The sequence below is a fragment of the Opisthocomus hoazin genome, chromosome 5 (genome assembly GCF_030867145.1).
Source record: "Opisthocomus hoazin isolate bOpiHoa1 chromosome 5, bOpiHoa1.hap1, whole genome shotgun sequence".
Lineage (NCBI taxonomy): Eukaryota > Metazoa > Chordata > Aves > Opisthocomiformes > Opisthocomidae > Opisthocomus > Opisthocomus hoazin.
Genome location: NC_134418.1, coordinates 79,880,377 through 79,901,795, shown reverse-complemented (window position 1 = coordinate 79,901,795; position 21,419 = coordinate 79,880,377). Strand labels below are relative to the sequence as shown.

The window sequence follows — 21,419 nt, the reverse complement described above, 5'->3', positions numbered from 1 at the left end:
CCTTTTGTGTAAGTCATGAACATAAACACCAGCATATGCAAGAACTTAGTTTCCCTCGGTTTAAATTTAAAAAAAACAACCCCCCCTGAAAGCAGAAAGTTCCTAATAATTTCAATTTTCTGACTACACATATTCCAAGCATCCTGCTGTCAAAGCCATATGGTGACTATGTGCTGTGTTTATTCCAAGTCCTTGCAGATCTGTCGCGTAGCTTATAGGTCAGTGAAAACTGTTAACAGAAAAAATGTTGAGCAAATCGTTTTGTAAGAAAGCTGTTCAACATTACATGAAAAATTGCAATCAATTAGGAGATGTTGATAGTCAGGAAACAATATTCCTGGTGGGTTTGATGTGATAGTCTGTGAGGAGGAGATGCTCTAAGTTTTAGCCAAAGATGGTTTTACAGGAGTTGTGACTTAGCTTAGCTTCCGTCTGCAGATACAGTCTCATTGGCACATAGGTATTGGCATTAAAATTCCATATGTGAGTATTTTGACCAGTTAAAAATGAGGAGTGAATGGGTAGAAGACACTCTTCTCACAGTGTTTTCTTCATGCAAAGCACAGTAGTTCTTCCTACTGTTTTTGAAGAGAGCTGTATTAGGAGATACTCTAGTTCTGTAGAATACTAAGTGGTTGTAGCTTTTTGCACTAGTGATTTTTACCCTAGCTGCTGCGGGTACAGACATGAGTGAAGCTCAGAGCACAGACTAATGTTCCAGGTAGCTTTTCAGACAAGTTTTTTTCACCCTACACTGAATTCCGTACTGCTACATTACATTGTACTGAAGTTAATGATTTGCCCATATAGCTATAGCAGCGAACTTTCTCCAGTGGCTGAGGTATAACTGTGCTAGAGGAAGATTTTCTAAGGTTATTCTGACATGATTTGTTTAAAAACAAAACCCAACTAAAAACCAACAAAACAAAACCAAAAAAAGCAAAAACCCCCCAAAACCCCAACCAGAAACAAAACAAAACCCTTGTAGAACAATTACTAGGTTCCATAAACTCCAAGTTAAAGTTAAGTTCTTAAGCTTGTGACTGTTAATTTGGGAGGTTAATCTTTTAGATGAGGGGCTGCATCAGCACTGCAGTTAGCAGTTGAGAGAGCTAAAACCTGATTCTGATACGTACGTTGGAGATTTGAATGAAAGTCTAGTCAGCAGAGAGGATTTTCTTCTTAATCAAAGGACTTACTGCATATTATTCTCGGATTCTAGAATTGTCCCGTCAGTTGGCCACACTGACATGTGGAACAGAATTCGAGGTGAAAACCTGGAATTCAAGCACAAACTGTTAAACTCATTATTTCTTTGGAAAATAATACAAAGGCAAACATCTATTTGTTTGAATAGTATATAATTAAAGCTTTTAAAGGAATTCAAGTAACACTTTCTGAGTTTGAGAGGCATTTTTCTGTGCATAGCAGAATAAAAGTGTGTGTTGGTTTCTGGGGCATTTTTGAGAACTGTTGGGAACATATCTATTCAAGAAATAGTAGTTTATCTCTGCTAAATAATAATAATAATAAATACAGCTGTTCTTATTCTGGAAACAGGAAGTAATCTAGGTCAGAGATGCAGAAACAGTCATTCCCTTAGGTTTCTCTATGAGGAGAGTTTAGTAAAAATAACACAGTATTTAGAAAAGGGAGGGTGAGGGGAAGTGAAGATCAGTTTAGTAGTTAAGTGCTTTGGAAAGATGTTTTAATGCTGGTATAGGTTCAGCGGTTTTTCTAGTGGGTTATTGGTTTTGTGCTGTGCCCGGGCATGCCCTGCCTTTGGTGTTGAAATGGGGAAGAGGAGCAGCATGAGCACAGCTTGGATTGATGTGACTGGGAGGCAAGATCTACCCTTTTCTACTCTCCTACTGGCAGTCTTGTGAATCCTTTGCAGAAGAGTTCTTATCAAACTTTTCCAGAGCCCACCAGAAGAAGGGTTTTGTTGTGACAATAAATAATAAACCCACTTACAGTTACTGTTTTAAACCATTTATCCCATGTGTTGATGACTTCTCTTCCCTGCCAGAATTTTCAGTGATAATCAAGAATGCAGTACATGGAGCAGAGCTGAAATCCTAGCTTAGTCTGCAAGGTGGGAGAGACAGTTGCATCGGTGCAGGACACTAAATTGAAGAGGCATATTTGTAGTTGTTGATTATAGACTAGTTGTGTAGGCAGTTTTTAAAGTGGGGTATTATCTTATTTTCTGCTTTCTAGTTAGTGATACCCAGTGGGTTTGAGTGTGTTCAGTACAATGTTGAATGTTGAAAATAAGAGTGAAGTTGACACAGAGAAAGATCTGTGTGGTTTCATTTTGTTTTTACAGCATTTTTCTTCAGTGGCATTAAGCAAAACTTGGGCCACTGTGCAAGAAAAAATTAGTTATGTTAAAAAAAAAATTGACTGTGCCTGAATTGAGTAATAATTTGAGTTTAAAAAACATTTGCTTAAAATTTCATGCAACTAAAATACATTTTCCACCAATTTGTTACGGTTTTAAAAATGAGGCATTTGGCACATAGATTCTCTTTTGTGAGACAGTACAAGTAGCTGTAACAGCAGCTTACTAAGAGTAACTGTTTTATCTTTAGATCCCCTCTAGTCTTAGGAGAAATTGAAAAACTGTTTTTTAAAGAAGTATAGACCCAGCTCAGCACAATTTGTGCCTGTCTAAAGAAATAAGGTCCAGAGACCCACTATAAACTAGACTGAGGATGAGTCCGAAATTTGCTGCTATTCAAAAAACCAGGCCAGAAAGCTTTTTCCTAGGAGATAACCAACTTCTGGTTGTGCATTATTTTGCTTTATTGCTGGTATCGATAGCCTGGCTGCCTGACATATGAATTTAGTCATGTGCATGTAAGTACTCAAGTTCAGAGACGGGTTACCTGGTTAACCTGTCGGGAACCACCTGGTCTTGGCTGCAGTTGCAGCTTTGTGCTGCTGTACCCGGGGTGCGATTGCGTTCAGGCTAAGGTCTGGAACCGCCCGTGTCTCTGGGTTAACCTGTGGGATGATGCTGTTGCACTCGCATTTCTTTTCAGGTGCATCAGACGTGCTAGAGCTAAACCTGGGATTTAGAGCTAATGCTGAGTTTCAGTCTGGCAGAGGTTAAGGAGGCCTGCGTTTGGACCAAGGTCCTGAGCAGCCTGGAGCTAGCTGATTACCTTTCTTTCTTAGGCTAGAAGGAAACTATATAATTTGCATTTGTGATGGTGGTAATAGCGAAGTGCTATTAGGTTGTTAATGTAGCTTTTAGAATGTGTCTTTGGGAGAAGCTGAATTAGTTTTAGACAAACATATTCATCTTGTGTTTTGCTGTTGGCAGAGGGATCTTCCAAAGTAGTTTGAGAGTTTTCTTAGGCATCCTGCTGAGTAAAACATCACCTTAGCTGCTGGATAGAGATCCCGTACAAAAGCTGGGGCTCCCCTCCCCTTCTGCACAGATACTGAAAGTCAGGGGTTGTTTTGCTGTGAAAGGTGTTGATTGGGTTACAACTTGGTCTGAGGAAAACGGAGCTGCCCGGGGGCTGTGTCTCTGTAGGAGATGAACTGAGGCTGAGCCACATGCGGTCCCAGAGATTACCTTATAAACAGCAATCAATTCAAGCAGCAGAGTACATATTGAGGGCCTATTAACTTGCTTAGGCCTCTCTTTGACTTGAAAAGTGCTTGTGAGCAGAGGAATAATAAAAGGGAAGGGTTGCCAAAAGCTATGGAAGGTGCGTCTTGCCATATCGCTGTTGGTACATCTGTTGAGTTGGGGATTTATTTCCTACTCAGCATCTGCTTAGCTTTTGAAGTACATATTAAGGTCAAAGGAGGGGAGCTTGAAATGATTGCATAATGTTTATTCTTTTCTTTGAAGATTTTAAACTTTAATCATACAGCATTTGGACATATTTAACAAAGGACAAACCTACATGAGTATTTGGCAAACTTCCACAACTTATAATATGCAGTAGTTGCAGCTTTAGAACTTGAATTTAAATATACTTCGGGGCTTGCTGAAACTACGGTTTGCATGCCTGTTTTATAATCTCTGTATCATTCTTATTGCGTTTGTGACTTGATCGCGCTGGTCATCTGAACATGACCAAAAATGAATTTTCAATTCGTCAGTCTCCATGTGGCTCGACAAAAGAAAACCTTTAGCATTCCAGTGCCATCAGAGAGGGTTTTTGGGAAAACAGGGGTGTCCAAAGAATCTAGCAACAGGACTGCAACAGATAATTTCTTTGTTCAGATTTTAGGTTTCCCCAAACTCCTGGTGTTCTGGCTGTGCTTCTAATAGCTGCTTCTGTTTCATTTTAAATTATTTGTGAACAAGGATAAATCAATATGTTATAAAGAGTTGCATGATTTTGAGAGGCATTAGGGTTAAAGAGCAAACTGCTGAGCTGGTGGATATAAATTGTCTTGACCTACCGGTAGTGGTGATCATTAATAGTTCTTTCGGCTCGGAGTTCTGCGTCTGTGCAGACTTGTCAGTGTGGCATTGCTGATACCAGAACTGAGAATCTGCCTGTATGACAGGGAAGGTTACACAGGAGAGTCAGTAGTTGCATTGTTTTATTGCCCAGTCTACTACTTAGAATAATCCTCGCTGACATGGACTGCTTCCAAAATCTGCAGGTTTCTTCAGTCTATCATTTGGGGTGCTTAAACAAAAGGCCGTTTGTATTTTGCTGATGCGAAAAGCCTGAAACAGCCTCTATACACTAAAAAATGAAAACTCCTACTTTTGGTTTTGAAGTTGCTGATCATAGTGTGCTTATTCATATTTTGTACAGAATTTAAGGATTAAAAGATTATTATATTAAAAATTTCAAAACCTAAGAAGTGTAGTTACAGAATAGCCATCTGATTTTAGTGTTACTGGTAAATGTAGGTGAGTCTTACAGAACTGCTCCGGTCACGTGGGTAGATAAATGAAGATTGTTGGTAACATAATGTGCTAAAAATGAATACAGAATGAATGAATAATGTGCTAAAAATGAATACAGACTTTTCATATGTGTTGCCTGGGGTTGTATTTATGCAGAGAGAGAGTTTGGTAGTTCAGCTTGAAAGACTTGCAGTACAAAGAAGCTTATGATGGAATGTATGAATGGAATTATGTGTGTGATCTTTAATGCCGGTACCTTGTCTCCTCCATTTCTCCAAAGCTGTGAGGGCGACATGCATAGCTCTTTCATGAGGAATATGTCTCTATTCTACAGACTTTTTTTTTTTTTTTTAATCCCCCTGCCTGTAGATTTACCATGACAGGGTATATCCTGTCTCTATGAAAATTAGAGATTGCTGTCTAATGATAAGTGTTTAATCTGCAACGAATCAGACATGTGGAAACTTCTGTCTGTGGAATTTTCTGTTTGATCTGAGAGGAATGCCCTTGCTGTGCCCTTCCTGTAATGAAAGCAAGGTAGAGTGAATCAAAGTGATTCTAGATAAGATTGGAATGTGTGCATTGGTTATGCCTCTATAATATTTGGTGTTGCAATTCTGGTCATATGTATTATTTTACTATCCAAGAGATGAACAGTGTAGTTCATCTTTTTAAAAGATACCTCTTTCTTTCTAAGTTAAAAGGGGTTTTTATTGACTAAATTCCTGAGTTAATTACTTAGGTTAAAACGTGGAAAGTCTTGCTCACAAAAACAGATACTGTCAGCAAAACATTGAATGTGCTATGATAATACAACAGGCTTTTTGTTATGTAAATAATTTTACACTATTCATCAAATCTTCTGTCTTAAAGATTTTTTTTTTTTTAGGTGTACCATTGTGAAGAATTGCTAACAGTTTCTCTCCTTGCCTTTATTACCCAAACAGTTAATGATTAACAAATGTCCAGCTGCCTGTGCAAGGAATGTTAATTACTTTAGGGAGGGAGGGAAAGATGACTGTGCCTTTGCATAAGAAGTCTGCTATCATAGTTCACTTTGAAGGTAGTTTGGCTATTACGGTACCAATTTTAGCAGGTTAATCAGATACGGAAGAATAACCTATGCCTCTCTCTTTGATCTATGGTTATACATATGTGCTTTCACACCTGTCTTACTAGCTAGTACAGTAATATTTGGGGTTGTCTGGGTTTGTCCAGACGATTTTAAAGTAAAAACTGTGTAAGAAGAGATGATAACTTGTGAAGAAGTGGATTACGTTGTGTATGGATGTGGAGAAAACATGGCTCCAGAAAAAAAAAAAGTGATAACATAAAAATCTAAGCAATTCATGGTCCCTGTTATTTCATACCATTCCTCATCAGCTTTCTGAATGGGGACTCATGTATTAAGTAAGTACAGAAGCCCACACATCAAGAACAGTGCTTGCAATATTTAAAAAAAAAAGAAAAAACCTTAGAATTTGCACTTTTCAGTTAGCTTTTTGCTTGCTTAAAAATGTTCATGTTGAGCAATGAAATTTTGTAGTGAAATCTTGAACTGACTTGAATCCTTCCAGGTACAGATACAGTAGGGGAGGAGAGTGTGAGAAGGTTTAAAAACTGTTAGCGAAAGATGAGTTGTGAAGTCGTCGTTGACTCAAGTGGCACTTCAGTTTTGATATTCATTATTTAATAAGTTAAGGGAGTAATGATTACAATGAGAACAAGATTACTGTGGATTATGCGGTTTAAATTTGAAGTGAATATTGATTCAGCAAGTGATGATAGGAGGAAATGGTTTAAGAAATATATGCTATGTATGTAATTCCAGGGGTGGTCAAAAAATCCTTTGGAAAATGAGTTGTTCATTTTAGTCCAACACAAGAATGGCCAGCACTTGAGAGTATATTGTTGAGAACAGTCATGCACAGATACGGAGATTTGAGAAGGTCATCTGGTGCAGCTCCATCTCTAGTCACTGCAGTTTCTGTGAATTTCTTAAACAAGGAAAAAATCTTCAGTGGTTCAGGACCAAAATGCATTTTGTGACGGAATGGTCTGCTGGTTACCTACAATGTTACAGTGTTCTTTCATTGATGCTGAGTGTACTAGTGTAGACGGAGTTGATCTACTTTTATCATGGATCTATGACTATTAAACTTCTTGTTTGGTGGAGAGCTAGTTACATCACTCATTCTCATTGGTATTGTACTAAAGGTGCAGTTATCCTCAGTGAAGAATCTTTCTGTGGGGAATAATTAAGAGGTTTCCAATGGAAATGCTAACAGAGGAACTCTGTGGTCTGTTTATCCAAATGCTTGCAGGTCCTACTATTAAGCAATAAATATAGAGCAAATTAAATTTATCGGTTGGGTTTTTTTTTTAACTGTTAACTTGCATTAATTTCTGGTACCTTTAGTAATTATTTTTCTTCCCGAAGAAGTTGATTAAAACCGTGCAGACAGTTATCCATTATTCATGTGAAAAAGACTGAACCAACAAGCATCCAGGGCACCTGCAAATAAATACGTTTAGCATCTAATAAGTAACTTCAAGTTTTCTAGTTGCAAGTCTCCTTTTTAGGTGTTAAGTGTTGATTCTTCAGTGTGCACCTAAGAATTTGCTTTCAGACAGAGGATTTCTCATTTACTTGATACAGCAATCTTAACCGAAGAGCATGAACGTATTTTTTTAGTCCCGAAGTTCTTTGCCTTCATGACCCTTCTGTGCTGAAATTTTTACTTGGAAACAAAGAAGTTCAGAGACATTTCTTTATATGGCCTTTTGTTTATTTTGATTAATATGCAAAGGCAAATAATGAAAAAATGAGTATAACAGGTACTGATCAGTGTGGAATCCCTTCTGGATACATGAGTAGAAATAAAGGCTGAGTAAATAAATGGATAGTTTGTAGGTTAATAAATCTGACTTTATCAGAGCAAGGGTGAAAATGTCTTTTGATGCCACTGCATCCCAGATGTTTTATTCTCAGGACTTTGTTGATTTGCTTTGTTCTCCTAGCGCTGGCATGCCCACAGGTACACCAGCTCTTTGTACACATAAATCTGCTTGGGAGCAGCGTTTCTGTTGACAGTAATTAAGTGCCATTGTGTATATAGCTGCCTGGTGCAGTAACATGGACAGCGGTAACAGCCTGATTTCCAGTATTCCTCAACATGCCTTTTGATAGGTATCAGTATATTTTCTTGCTCTGAGTAGGTCTGGGAACTGTCAGTGTTAACCAGCAGTTTCTGCAACTGAAAATAGTCTGGAGACTGAAAGCTTGAAGCAAAATTGCAGCAGTCTAAAACACAAATCAGTATAAACAACACGCACATGCTAAATGACAATTTTCTGCATGTGGGTTAGGAGCCAGTGTTGCTGTGGGGCACAGCTGTAACTGCTGCTTGACAAAGGTTAGGACTCTTTGGTTGAACTTGCTGGCCTTTCAAGTTACTTTTGTGGAAGTAGAATGAGGTAGGCTGCAATTGTTCAAATTGCAAGCAAAAAGGGAATCTGAGAGAAATGCTGTGTATGAAGGAAGGTTCTTGGGGTACATGGAACAGTTTTCCTTATTTAGGATGGCCTTTAAACTGTAGGGGTTTACAGTAAAAAAGTGAGTATACTTGTTGCAGAACTGTCCAGGTATTTTAATAGTTTACGGAGGTCTAAACAGCTAGATCCTTCTGGATCAACAACCCAGTTTCTGTACCATTAAATGTGTTGCTCTTGTGCGTAATGGGCTTCACATGTGTCTCATTATTTTCCTTGTAGCCTCTTCTTCTGCCTAAGGGGGACCTAGGTTAATCTGTCAACTCCAGTTAGTTTTGGAATTCCTAGGGCCATTTAGGGAGGAATTTCCCCTTCAGAGGTGCCCCATTTCCCAATTAAGTTATTAGAGTGGTAATATAGCAACTCACATTGTCAACAGTTCCTTAGGACTAGGAAGACTGACAGTGAAGTTAGAGGGATTCTGCAGGGTGAAGCCAGAGTTCTGGAGAGCATATACGAGTTCATTTGTGTGTGTATCTAAGGAATTCTTATAAACTTTAACAAAGCACATAGAAATTCATCCTGTGCACATGTAAGTACACATGCATTCTGAAAATTCGATTAAATGCATTTCCTTCTTTGTCTTTGAAGTTCATAAGTAAACAAACAGTATATGTGTAGAATTCTCCACTTGTTTATGAATTACCTTCATTTCAGCATAAATTCTCTGCTGGCCATGAAACTGTAGTGAGTGAGCAGGATTTAAATGTAGCTAAATAGTGTAATAATATTATCCCAAGGTATTTTTGCTTAAACGTGGTTACTTTAATTTTATGCTACTGTGTTTCTTGGGACATAGAAACCAGTTGTGTCTTTACCTGAAGACAAGAATCTGTCCTTAATAAGGGGATGGATGACTGGAGCGATGATTAGAATCAAACGCTGCAAACCTTCCTCGTGTAACACAGTAAGATGAGCTGCTTTTGTGGTACTGAGAGCCCACATGCTTGGCCCAGAATCTGCTGGCAGTTTGTTCTGTTTTCACTAATATTTTATAAACCTGCTGTAATGCTGATGTAGTAGTGCGGTCATGTTTTTTCAGCCTGCTTTCTCTCAAATCATGAATGACTGCTCACGTTAACAGCAAAGCTTGCTTTACTTGTGCTCTCGTCAAAGAAATGTAGATAGTGTGTGGTTGTATTACAATAATTTTTTTTTTATTGGCATAGGAGTTAACAATTCATTTCCCTAATGTGTACCCATCAGGGGGTTTTTATGTCTCTCCATATCGAGCTTTAGCAACATGGTGCTGTTCCTCTGTATAGCAATTATATTGCCTGTCCGAAAAGCCTGACATACAAGCAGCCTAGCTGACAGAAATAAGCTGGAGCTATCAAAATAACCATAAATGAGGCTGACAATGGGAGCTGTCTGCCGTTGTCCCAAAAGATTTTCTGAACTGGAAGTAATCAGCTGAGTTCTAAGGCAACCCCACATCAGGAATCTTCTCTGCGAAAATTCCCGCTTGCCGTCCCCCCCAACTTCCCGAAAGCAAATTCACAATCTTTGTGGACCTTAGCAGATTTATTACTTTTAGCCCAGACTATCTAGTGTGGCGTCATAATATCTGGGCATAATCTTTTATGTAGACAATTTTGAGAACATATTTTCAGAACTTTTTTCTTTTATAAATGGCCTAAACACTGTGTTTTCCATTCAGTTGACTTGTTTCTGTACAAATGTGCAGAAAGCAATGTGACAGGAACTGGAAGTCAAAATGTTATTTCTTGTTCTGCCTTAAGCATTTGACAAAGATGTGCAAAACCTGTTTTTTTTTTCAATGTTTTAAAATATAGTCTGTGTTTGGTGCAGAGCTTTAACTATGCAACCTTTGCTTCTAGGTCTTCGTACTATCTCTAGATGCTTATTTAAGTGACAGCTGCTCTTAACTGTTGAACATTCTGTGTTGCTTCAGATCTCTCTGTATCTACCTTGTTTATAAGCCGCATGGAGCAGAGATCAATAGTGACCCTTCCTCTCCCTCCGCTTACAATTGAAATTACTGCTGCCTGTTTATAGTGCAGAAGTGATGCATAAACTGTTCTGTGGTTTAAGTTTAATGTCGAGGTCTCGATTTGACCACATGCTAGGGCTCTCTGGGTGCCAAGTTTCTGCCTCAAAAAAAGTACTACAAATGCACTGGTAATATCTGTGCATTTGCAAAAGTGGGTCTGCCAGGTTTGACTGGACACTGGTAGTGTCTGATTGCTTCACCAGCTACTCTGTCTTGTGATCCAGTAGTGTCGTATGCAGTAGGTTATTGGATGGGATTTGGGAGTTTTTGAAGACTTGTGCTCATATCAGATTTACCAAAGGTATTGGTACAAAACCAGATTTGGCTACCTATTTTGCTACGTCTGGACAGTTCAGAGAAGTTAAATCTGAGATACAAAACAGGTCATCACTTTATTATGGTTAAGGTTTTGCTTTGTTCACTTTGGGTTTTTTTTCAGTTAAAATCTCAATTCGGTTCCACGTGCTCTGGAGTGGGTGTGCTCTGCACTGGTACTTTTCTCCTTCTGCCTCCCAGAACTTGCAATAACTAGTCCCTGGAAAGAGAGTAAGCAGTGGTGGACTTGACATGTTTGAAAGTCTTGCATCTGCACAATGAAATGGTATTTACCAGTTAAAGAACTTGCGTGAATTCACTACGGTTCTATCAGCTTGCTGATACTGCTAGTGATAAGTTCCTCAAAACTTTCTAAGCCATGATTTGTTAGATAATGGACAATTTGTCCCTGAAACAGCAACAAGGGTTACTTTCCATTTAACAGTCCTCTCTAAGCATGATTTCTTAGCTGGTAGTACACAAGGCGCAACTTGAAATGTATACAGCTTTCTATTTCAAAGAGCTATAAATAAAATTTCATTCTATTTTCTGGGGTCATCCACATTTTTTTTATAAATGCTGACAAAGGACTTGTAATTCCAATATGTTACTTTCAGCTTATTTTCAGTATTTTTTTCCTAGCTTCTCCTGAGAGAAATTTTTCTGAGTGTTCCCTGAAGCAGAAGTTGTAAAGTTCAAGTTTTTTCATTGTCTGTCTTCTTCAGTACTTATAAAAGAAGAAATGTTATATATATAAAAAAGTGGATTAAGATTACTGTATAGAAACTTACTGAATATCTAAAGAAACAAATGTGTAAAAATCCAAATATGTAACAAGCTGTAACTATTAGAGGGAATATTTATATTGATGACAGATGTTAGGTGATATTATCTAAGCACTTTCAGGGTGCATGTGAAAATCTTAACTCTATAGCCTGCAAATATAATTTGTTGCAGAATTTTTCAGGGGTGGTTGTGGTTTTGTGGGGTGTGGTTTTGTTCGGGTGTGGGTTTGGGTTTGTTTAGTTTTTTTTTAAATATAAAAGTACAGTTAACCAGGATGCAAGTAAAACGTAGTGCCACCAAATTATTTAAAAAATAATTCAGAACAAGTTAATTTAAGATTCAGCTCTATTCAGGCAGAATAGAAGAGTCATTGAGTGGTCAAAAAGAAACAGTGAAACTATTTCAGACTAGACTGAATTATTAGTTATGCACGTTCATATTCCTCAGACATGTTTGCAAATAAGTAATCTGAATTCTTCATGAGTTACGCAAAAAATGGTATCGGTGGTTTGTTGCTAGGTTACTGTCTTCCTAGCTGTGCCTAATTAACGTGCCTGGAGAAGAGGGGAGGAGAGCGGTGAACACCTCTTGTTCATGTGTGATTCGAAGGCAAGCAATAGTTGCTAAAACTTTCTGCTCTCCTTCAGGGCTGCAACCAAGGATTATTTATATTCCGAAACAGTACAGTTTAGTCTGTGTGAATCCTCAGATGCAAGAAGTCTGATATGTGAGTAGCTTGCGTTGTCAGTGAGAAGCTTTAAATTGCTGTGGAGTTGAAGAGCAAATCATATTTCTCTGGGTGGCTGTTGCACTTTGTTCCATAGAGGCATAAACACGTAATGCTGCCTGTTCAAAGTGCGTTGTGTCATACAAGTGAGGAAGGCTAGCACTCTTCCAGCTCAGTTTATTTATCAAAAATATTACTTCTCTTAAAAGAGAGGTTGTATTTACTTTTTAAAAGTTCACACTGCCTGCCGCAGGTCTTTAGTATTTCAAGAGTTAGAGTGCAGTGCCTCTCTTGGCATTCTGCCCTGTTTGTAGAGTGGATGAGCTGACATTTCACTTCTGCAAAAGGAATCTCATTCCATTCCATCTTTAGAGGGAGATTGTTTCAAGGAGTTCACAGGATGGAGACTTTGGTCTTTTCAACTGACATTTTAAGTGTTGAATAATTCCTTATATCTGTGGCAGGACATACTTGAAATCTTCACTGCTTAAGGATAGTTGGTTTGTGTAGATTAAAGACCAGTGCGATATTGTGCTGCCTTTGTTTGTTTTGGTTTTACCAAGTGGTTATTACCTGACTGTTCAAATAATGCTAGATTTTGTTGACATTAGCATTGGATGCTATATTAGAAGAACCGTAGGCTTAAGGCTCAGTTGTCACTTACACACGGGTGCTTGGTAGAGGCCTGAGTTACAGTAGCACAGCAGCCTCACGGGAAGAAAGAATTTTTTCATGGAAGTTCAACAGGTTACATGCTTCAAAAGCTTCACTTTATAGAACTCTTTATGGCATACAGGGTTGTGGCTTCCCAATGTCAGACTACAGGGGTGGCCAGAAGTTAGCAGAAAGAAGTTAAGAAGTTAACACAAGTACAGATAAATTGGCTAAATGATTTTTATTTTTTTTTTTTAAATTGCTGTAGAAGTGGAGAGAATATGAGCTATGACACTGACACAATTAGTAATAGAATCGGAATTTAAGCTGAGTGCTATAGGTGGGTGTAGTACTTGTAAGTAGCGCATTCCAGTCTGCTGTAGTTTGTTTATTTGTGCAGGTGAGTGCCATAGCTATTAAGAAATTTGCCTTTTTTTTCAAGTCACCTTGCTTTCTCTTACTGTGTCTGACAGGGAGCATAAAGTGGAGGAAAACAAAACCACAAAAAACCCCATGCATAATACACAGGATTGCGCTTGCCAACTGTCCTGATTTGACTGTGCCTCTAGAAGTTACTCAGGGGGAAAAGGAGGGTGAAAGAGTATGGATGTGTTCTTGTTTGAGGCCTCTGGGGACTGCTGAGCAGCAGACAAGCACTTTGTCTTCTCCTATGCCAGATGCTCTTTCCTGTTTGTTTTATTTATTTATTTTTTTATCCTGTCAGCTCTGCTATAGCCTCTGTATTTCTACAGCTCAGGAACATGCTTATCATGTCATGGCAGGTAATAAACTAAGAAAGAGAAGTGTATTGCAGCAAAGGCAAAAATAGAACATATAAGAAGAGACGAATAGGAACAAGAAGTCTGCCAAGGAAGTCGTCTGCATTCATCTGTGTTTGATATGGATAGTGCTGAAAAATTGCACTGTCACTAACTTGCACCAAAAGGCAAAGTATGGGTTAGAACCGATGCTATTTTGAATGAGATGACCCAGGCAGAAATAAAAAGTTCAAGTGGAAAATATCAGCTTTGTAAAATGTTTTTGTTTTTCTGGCGTATTCTGGCTGTGCAAGTGTGGAGATTTTAGTAACAACCTGAGAACTCTGTTCTGAACTGCTTAATGTTAGAAGCTGAAGTATGATAGTATTATATTTAGTCAGATTTTACTTAAAAAAACAAAACAACAAAGCCACTAGTCAGCAAAGCTGATATGTTTCTTTCTTTGTTTTAGCAACAACTAAGCAAAGTTCTGCAAAATGTAAAGCAGAAGCTTGACTAGGAAAACTGTAAACTTCTGGGAGCTGGGGTTCTTTGGATCCTAATGCACATAAAAAGCTAATTTCATAAATATTAATAACTTTCTGGACAATGTATGCAGCCTATCTAGAGGTAGCAGAGATTCAAGTAGTAAACTGCAATATATGCTGAGCATTTCCCCCAGTTTTATTTTCAATTCCAAAGACTCTGCAGGCCTGAGTAATGGTTTACACTGCAGTAGCTAAATGTTTGTTTAGAATTCAAGACAAAGTTGCAGTCTGTGTTGGTGTGGTGGCAGACTAGTGCCATTGAGGGACAGCGTGCCTTTGTGTTTATAACAGGCTTAATCCACTTGCTTTTGAAACTTTGATTTAGGTTGGTTGTTCATTGAAGGTCATATTTGATCAAAACCTTTGTTCATGCAGTTCTTAAAATATTGCCATTTTTCCCCCCCGAGATGGCTTTTAAAGCAGCTGAAGAAGCTTTTTTATTTGCCCAGTTTATTAGAATTTAGATTAATTAAATTTGTAATCAGATTTCAAGTATCACGTTCCAGGCCAGGGATTTCTCTTAGTTTGTTTCAAACGTCACTCCCAGGGCAAATTCTGCTAAACTGCATTTTCATGCTTTGCTGAGAAATGATTGCAGGTTTTGATTTCCATTACCGAATCGTTAATATTGTTAATGAGAGTTCTCATGGATAAGCATGCTTAAGGAGGATGATCCCTGGGAATTGGGGGTATTATGGTTTGAGCATTTGTTAATTAGATAGAGCTGGCATATCCAAGACTGTCAGATTTGAAGTGGATTTATATGTTTATTTTTGTTTTAAGAGTGACTTTGGTTGTTCATCAGAGCTCTTTTGTACTTCCCTCTGGTGGTTAGTGACTGAATATGAATTTCTTTTTATCCCAGCCACCTGAAAGGCTTCAAGATTGTGTATCCAGCCAAGTGAAAAATGTTTTTGGAATCTTCACTTCACCATATTTTTTCAACAATAATATTTACAAGTCTCTGGGATTAGCATACATACTGAAGATTCTTTAGTGGTGCTCTGTGGAAGATTTCTCTACTTGTCTTGCTACATAAAAAGCAAATGGTTTGTAAAAGTTAAAATTACGAAATTGCCTCAGCGTAGAGAATGGATGGGAAATTCGCTGATTACACATTTTTCTGTGAATGGGAGAAGAGTTAGAGCATAGATGGAGCTTTTGCAGCATTGAAGGTGCAATAGAAGCACTTAAGCTGTACTCCCTAAATGTGCTCTGCACCACTTGAAGAAAAAGTGAAAATACTTTCTGGAAGCCGAAATACGCTGTTGAAACTGATGATACTGATGAACATCTTACTGATGCTTAATGGATCTAGCCAACTGTGAGATTAAAACAAATTAACTCTTACTTAGATTGTTTTATTACTTCTCTTTGATATATGAGTTCCCATCATTTTCTCTCTCTGCTGTCTTGCGGACCGCTAGGACTAGAAGTCAGTGAATTTATGAACTCCCTGAGTGCTGCCTTTCAGACAGCCTACAGTATTGTGCTGCCCTAGTATGGAAAACAGGCCACTGTAGTCAATGTTTGCAAAAGCAGAAAGTTGGCACACCAACCAGTGATACTGTAAGGACTGGTTCTAGACCTGTGATTAGATAGGAGAACTTTTGTTAACTTTGTTTAAAAAAAAGAAGTCATCTTAGTTAAATTATTCTTATATGGGATTATGTTTTCTAGAAGGTGTAGTAGACTATTGACGTTTACATGGATTTGTATTCATAATTTTGCATAGAAATTAAAGATCAAGCTGTAAGTGTTCTCGTAGGCAAAATCAGGAAAGATTTAGTGTTAAACTTGCAGAAGCAGGAGCACTTTAACTAGACTGATGAGAAAAGGATGGTGTTTCATAATTACTGATGTGAGATCAGGTTGTACAATAATGTTAAGGGGGGGGGAACCCAAGTACTGTGTGCAGTTGTGTGTGTTTAGTGTTGATCGTGTTTTGTGACATAAGTGCTGATGCAGAACCAGAAGAAATTCAGGTTTTGGTAGGTTTTCAGAGCTTCCCCCCACCCCCAGGCATGTGTACTGGATCCGTATCTGTTCTGTTTTACTGCTGGGCGGACACAGGAGGAAGCAAGCTGAGTCACGTTAATAGCCCTGCCACCCCTTCCCTCACCGCCACTGCAGCTTTGAGGACTGAAGGAGAGCAAGGTGTGGTGGCCTCTCCTCTACCTCTTTCCATGTGCGAGGGTGAAGGGAAATTTTTCCTCCCTATCTTCCTGTCCTGTTTTGCGTGGCTGTTATACTGGAGGAATGTTATTTTGAGTCTTCATTTTTAATACTGTCAAAGTAATCCACTTCTGTGTGATGCCCATCTCTAAAAAGTTTTCCAACTTGCATACATACCTGTTTATTCCGTCTGTTTTGAACTGTAAGTGGGGTACATGAAAGCTTTTTTAAGTAGCCTTTGTGCCTCTAGGGAATGTTATTCAGGAATTAATCTGTTTATTAGTGTTACAGAGTTATGTAGGCATTTTTGCATATCTGACTGATCATTAAATCTTTTCCTAGATGCTTTCAATGTCAGTTTGGAATTATAAGCAGCACATACAGAAAAAATGTTCACCCAACAATTTAGGATCTGATGGGTGAGAAACATGAGAAAAATGGAAAAATAATTCTAGTGAATGAGATTTCATGTTACTTTGACTAATGCACACCTAGAGTGTCGATGACCATGTAGAAAATTGGAGACATTCTGAAAACCAGAGCTACTCTGTTGGGTAAACTTCTGTGTTAACGTGATGTGTTCAGTGGTCAGATGATCAGGCAGGTTACAAACCTTTCATTGAATATTTCTGCAAAAGTCAGTGTAAAATATACAGAAATCGTGTCTCATATGCAGATCTGATTTGAAATGGAAAATGAACCAAAAAATAAAGTTGTCCGTGTTTGCTGTACTGTTAGCCACTATTCCTACAATCTTTTTACATACTTCTTTTTCAAATACTTCTGTTGGCTATTCTGATATGGTAGATTTTTTGGCCCTTTTTCCCTTGTGTAGTATGTGACTTAAGTGAATAGACATTTGAGAACTGATATTCCACAAAAACAAAATAGGTTCAGTCTTCTTTTTCCTTGAGGTGGGCTTTGATAACTGAAGTGGCAGAATTTGTAAACGCCAGGTGAGCAGATTGCAGGATGAGAGCTCCATTACCACAAGAGTCTCTTTCTGTTTCTTTAAAATCAGGCAAGGCTACCTTAAAATTAATCTGCCACTTCTGATGTAGCTACTGTTAAGAAAGCAGGACAGGTGTAAAATGACAACGGTTGCTCAGTTCAGCGCATAAGCCTGCCCACTGTGTTCTGCCCAGATCGCAAGCAATGGAGCAGCATTGCTGGAAGCCTTGCTAAAAGGGAATACAGTCTAGTCTTGTGTTTGGTAAGACATGAAGGTTTTACAAAATTTTCCAAGTCATACATGGAGTCTACCCAGACTTAAGATGAAGTGCTTGCGTGCCACATCCAGCATTTAGGCTTAGAAGTGAGGCAACAGTAACTAATAAATTTATTTACTCCCAGACAAGTCTCCTGGCTGAAGTAGAGAGGTGCAGAAGGTGTAATGTGAGTGAGTTATGAAAATGGAATCCAGGTAACTGGGTGCTCAAGGCAGTGCATCCATTTTTAAGAGCAAATTTATGTGTATTAGCAATCGGAAACTAAGCAGGTAACCACAGCACAAATCCAGTGACTACATAGGATTATTATTTTTTTTTTAATAATAAAACTGCCATTAAACAAAAGATAAATACTGAGGTGAAGAGACTGGAAATACAAAATGCCACTGTCCTTAAAACTAACAACTTGGATTACTTTTTGATGATGTTCCTCTCCAAAAATAAAGGAAATTATAAAGCCACCAGTTTGCTTTCAAGAAAACTTTTATAGATTGTGTGTAATGCATGTATATTCTCAAATTTCAGTGCCCCTCCTTTTTCTCCCAGTTCTGAAGTCTTCCACACTATATAAAACCAATTTCCACACTGACATCTGGTGGTAGTTCTGAAATGCTGTGTATGTGTATTTTGCAGGTCTAACCATTAGATGCTATCCCCTCCAGCCCTTCTGAAGGGATCTTATTAACATCTTAAAATTTTAAATTATCATCATCAAACCTTTATACAGCTTCCCACAAGGCAAAGAATGTAACGAATAAATGAGGAGTTCCTCAATAGTTGTCTTAGTTTGCCCAGCCGGTGTAATGCGTTAAAAAAGTGTCTGGGGTGTGTGAAGGAAATGATACTTAGAATTAATTCCTTTCCTGTGGAGCTCCTGTAAAAGCACAGTGGCACAGTTTTGTCAAGGTCCGATTTTGCTGATGGTACATATGTAAGTTGTGTGGAGTAAATGAGCTCAGGACAAGGGCCACATCACGCATCGTCACTTTATGTGGCTGTATCCAGAGTCCAAAACTGGCTGTTGTGGTGATGGTTTGACTCACGTCGGCTCCGGTCCCGATTAGGCCTGCTGTGTGTCAGGATAACAAACAGTAAGAGCGGTGACAAAGCCCTTCAATCTTTGCATAGAAATGGTTGCAAGGGCGTGTTCTGTCCCTCTCCCTGACATGTATCAGGCTCGTTCTAAATTCCAGTTAGAAAATATCTCCAACTGAACAACCTCTAAGAGCGACCAAATCAGGAAAAGGAAAGTGCAAAGTTTTATAGTGCCATCGCTCCGTGAATCTGTCTGATACTTATCCACCATCGAATAGGTTACACCACATCACGTACCGTCGTGACATGTGCATATTATGACTGTACCTGTAGAGTAAGCTACTTAGAAAAATAGGTATTTCCTTCACAGTGGATAAAAGCTCGAGTCCCTCATTCCTTATTTAGTTCTGGCTCAGACAAACTCCTGTAGACTCAGTAGACACATTTTTATCAAGTTTTATGAATTGCATAGCAGTTCCTTAAATGGTTATTCATTTTATGTGTGTATAATTGAGCTAAGCGCTGCTTTCCATTGCTGGAGTAGTGGCAGCCACTGACTGGTCCTAATGCGACAAAAGTTAGCTTCAGCTATAACTTGTTGTCTTTTCTGTGAAATTTCTGTGTGAACCCAAATAGGCACATTAAGAAAAATCAGTTAAAATCATTTGGGCACACAGATAAAAATGTTCCACGTTTAAGTAGCTGCTCATTAATATGCATAATGGTAAACAGTTCAAGAGTTTGTCATCTAAATCAGATAGTTTAATGTGGTATAAAATTCACTATAATCAGAGATCAGTAAAGAGGGTCATTCAAATCCCAAAAGACAGTGAATTACTCATTATATTTAATCTTGTAGGCAAAATAGTTTTTATTAATAGTGCTAATTGATCTGATGTATCTCAAAGGATGTTGTAAAGGAAAATAAGTAATGTTTTCATATCTGTAATGTGGAATTGCTGAAAACTACTGAAGTAATTTTTTTTTGTGGCTTCAGGTTAGCCTCGATATGTTTGTCTGTATATATTAGTGCAGCTTGTAGAATCAATGTTAGTTGTTTTGAACTTGTATTCATTTTTATTTATTCATTTAAGCTTGTTGCTTACTCTGTTTTTACACACTTCTGCATATTTATTGACCATTTTAATTTATCTTTCTTCCTGTTAAACAGGTATTATTGAGACTGCAGATCGCCTGGATCGTGAGACTACTTCACATTACTGGTTAACTGTTTATGCAACAGACCAAGGCGTTGTGCCTTTATCATCCTTCATTGAAATCTACATAGAAGTTGGGGATGTTAATGATAATGCTCCTCAGACCACAGAACCAGTTTATTACCCAGAGGTCATGGAAAATTCACCGAAAGATGTATCTGTCATTCAGATTGAAGCGTTTGATCCAGATTCTAGCTCCAGTGAAAAATTAACCTACAAGATTACAAGTGGCAATCCACAGGGATTCTTTTCAATAAACCCCAAAAGTGGTAAGTACAATACAGTGCTTTATTTCACATATGAATGAATCAGTGTATTCGTGTACATACATAAACCTAGCAAATCAAGATCTTGAGATCTTTGGTTTACGCTTTCACAATAGTTAGAGTTAACCTGGTATCTTGGGCTGTGTCAATATTAGCAAGTTATGCAAACAAGTAGAAGAGGATTTGAGGATGAAGCTGTTGGTTCAAAGTACTTGACATCTTCATTATGCACGTTTGGGAAGGTTTACTTCAGAGCAGCTCCACTCTAGACTGGTCAGTGCCCATTTGCTTTTGTAGTGCAGTAAATACACCCTTGGAATATGTATTTTAGCTTGGTTTCATCCAAACTGTTTCTTGCAGTCTCAGTCTTCCAATTTTCACACATAGTTTTTTTTTGTCAGGCTTTTGGTTTTTTGGTGTTTTTTTGCCTTTTTTTTTTTTTTTACTCCAGGCAGTGTTAGTCTAAGCAATAGAAGACATTTATTAACTACAAACTCGCTTGTCCCGTAGTCAGAAGGGACTGTCTTTGTAAGTAATGGTTGCTGTTGTAAGACATACAAAATCTGCAAGATAATTTGCAGGTGTGGTTGTTATATAATGAAAAGAAAGAGTCCGAGTTCAGTGGTTGTTTGGAAAGCTTCAGGAAAAACATGCGGAGGTTTTAACAGGAAAGTACAAATACAAGAAACAAGTGACCTTTCAGTAACTGTGAATTACAAACACTGAAACATGTGCAGGGCAGAGAGACAGGAAACAAATAAAATAATCCATTTCAACTGAAGCTATGTGGTGACTTTGAAAACAATGTAAACATTGCCTACCATCCCTTGCTTCGGAATGAACGTAGAGAAAATAGTACATATACTGGACTTTTTTTCCACAGGTCTTTCCTAACAGTTAAGAAGGGTTTGGTTTTAATTCAACAATATTTTGCTGGATTAGGTGCAGCTTAACTTTTCGTATGTTGCATTTAGGTCCTATTTCACAGTACAAATTACAGGAGATGCTTCTGATTCACTCAGAAATTTCTTCTCAGAATCCAGAGATTTTTAGACTAGAGGTGCTGTAGATGTGTGGAGAGTAACTTTAATCTGTAACAAAGCCAGTACGTAGAAGGGAGTAATAGAGGCCTTACTTGTTTAGCTCTTGCTCATTCATGGAGGGAATTTCAGGGGATTTAAAGGAGCAAAATTTGAGTGAAAAATTTGTTTTGAAGGCTGGGTTGGCACTATGTCCTTCATTCTGTTTCGTA

The 21,419-nt window shown here is 38.2% G+C and overlaps 1 protein-coding gene across 4 annotated transcripts in view; it reads left to right on the top strand.

Annotated features, from left to right (window-relative positions):
• Nucleotides 1-21,419, top strand: part of FAT1 (FAT atypical cadherin 1) — a 113,770-nt gene that overhangs the window by 18,544 nt on the left and 73,807 nt on the right. For all 4 annotated transcript variants that reach the window (XM_009940186.2, XM_075421882.1, XM_075421881.1 and 1 more), the window contains exon 3: nucleotides 19,856-20,170. In XM_009940186.2, the coding sequence (XP_009938488.2) occupies nucleotides 19,856-20,170 (315 nt within the window). The remainder of the gene's footprint in view (nucleotides 1-19,855; nucleotides 20,171-21,419) is intronic.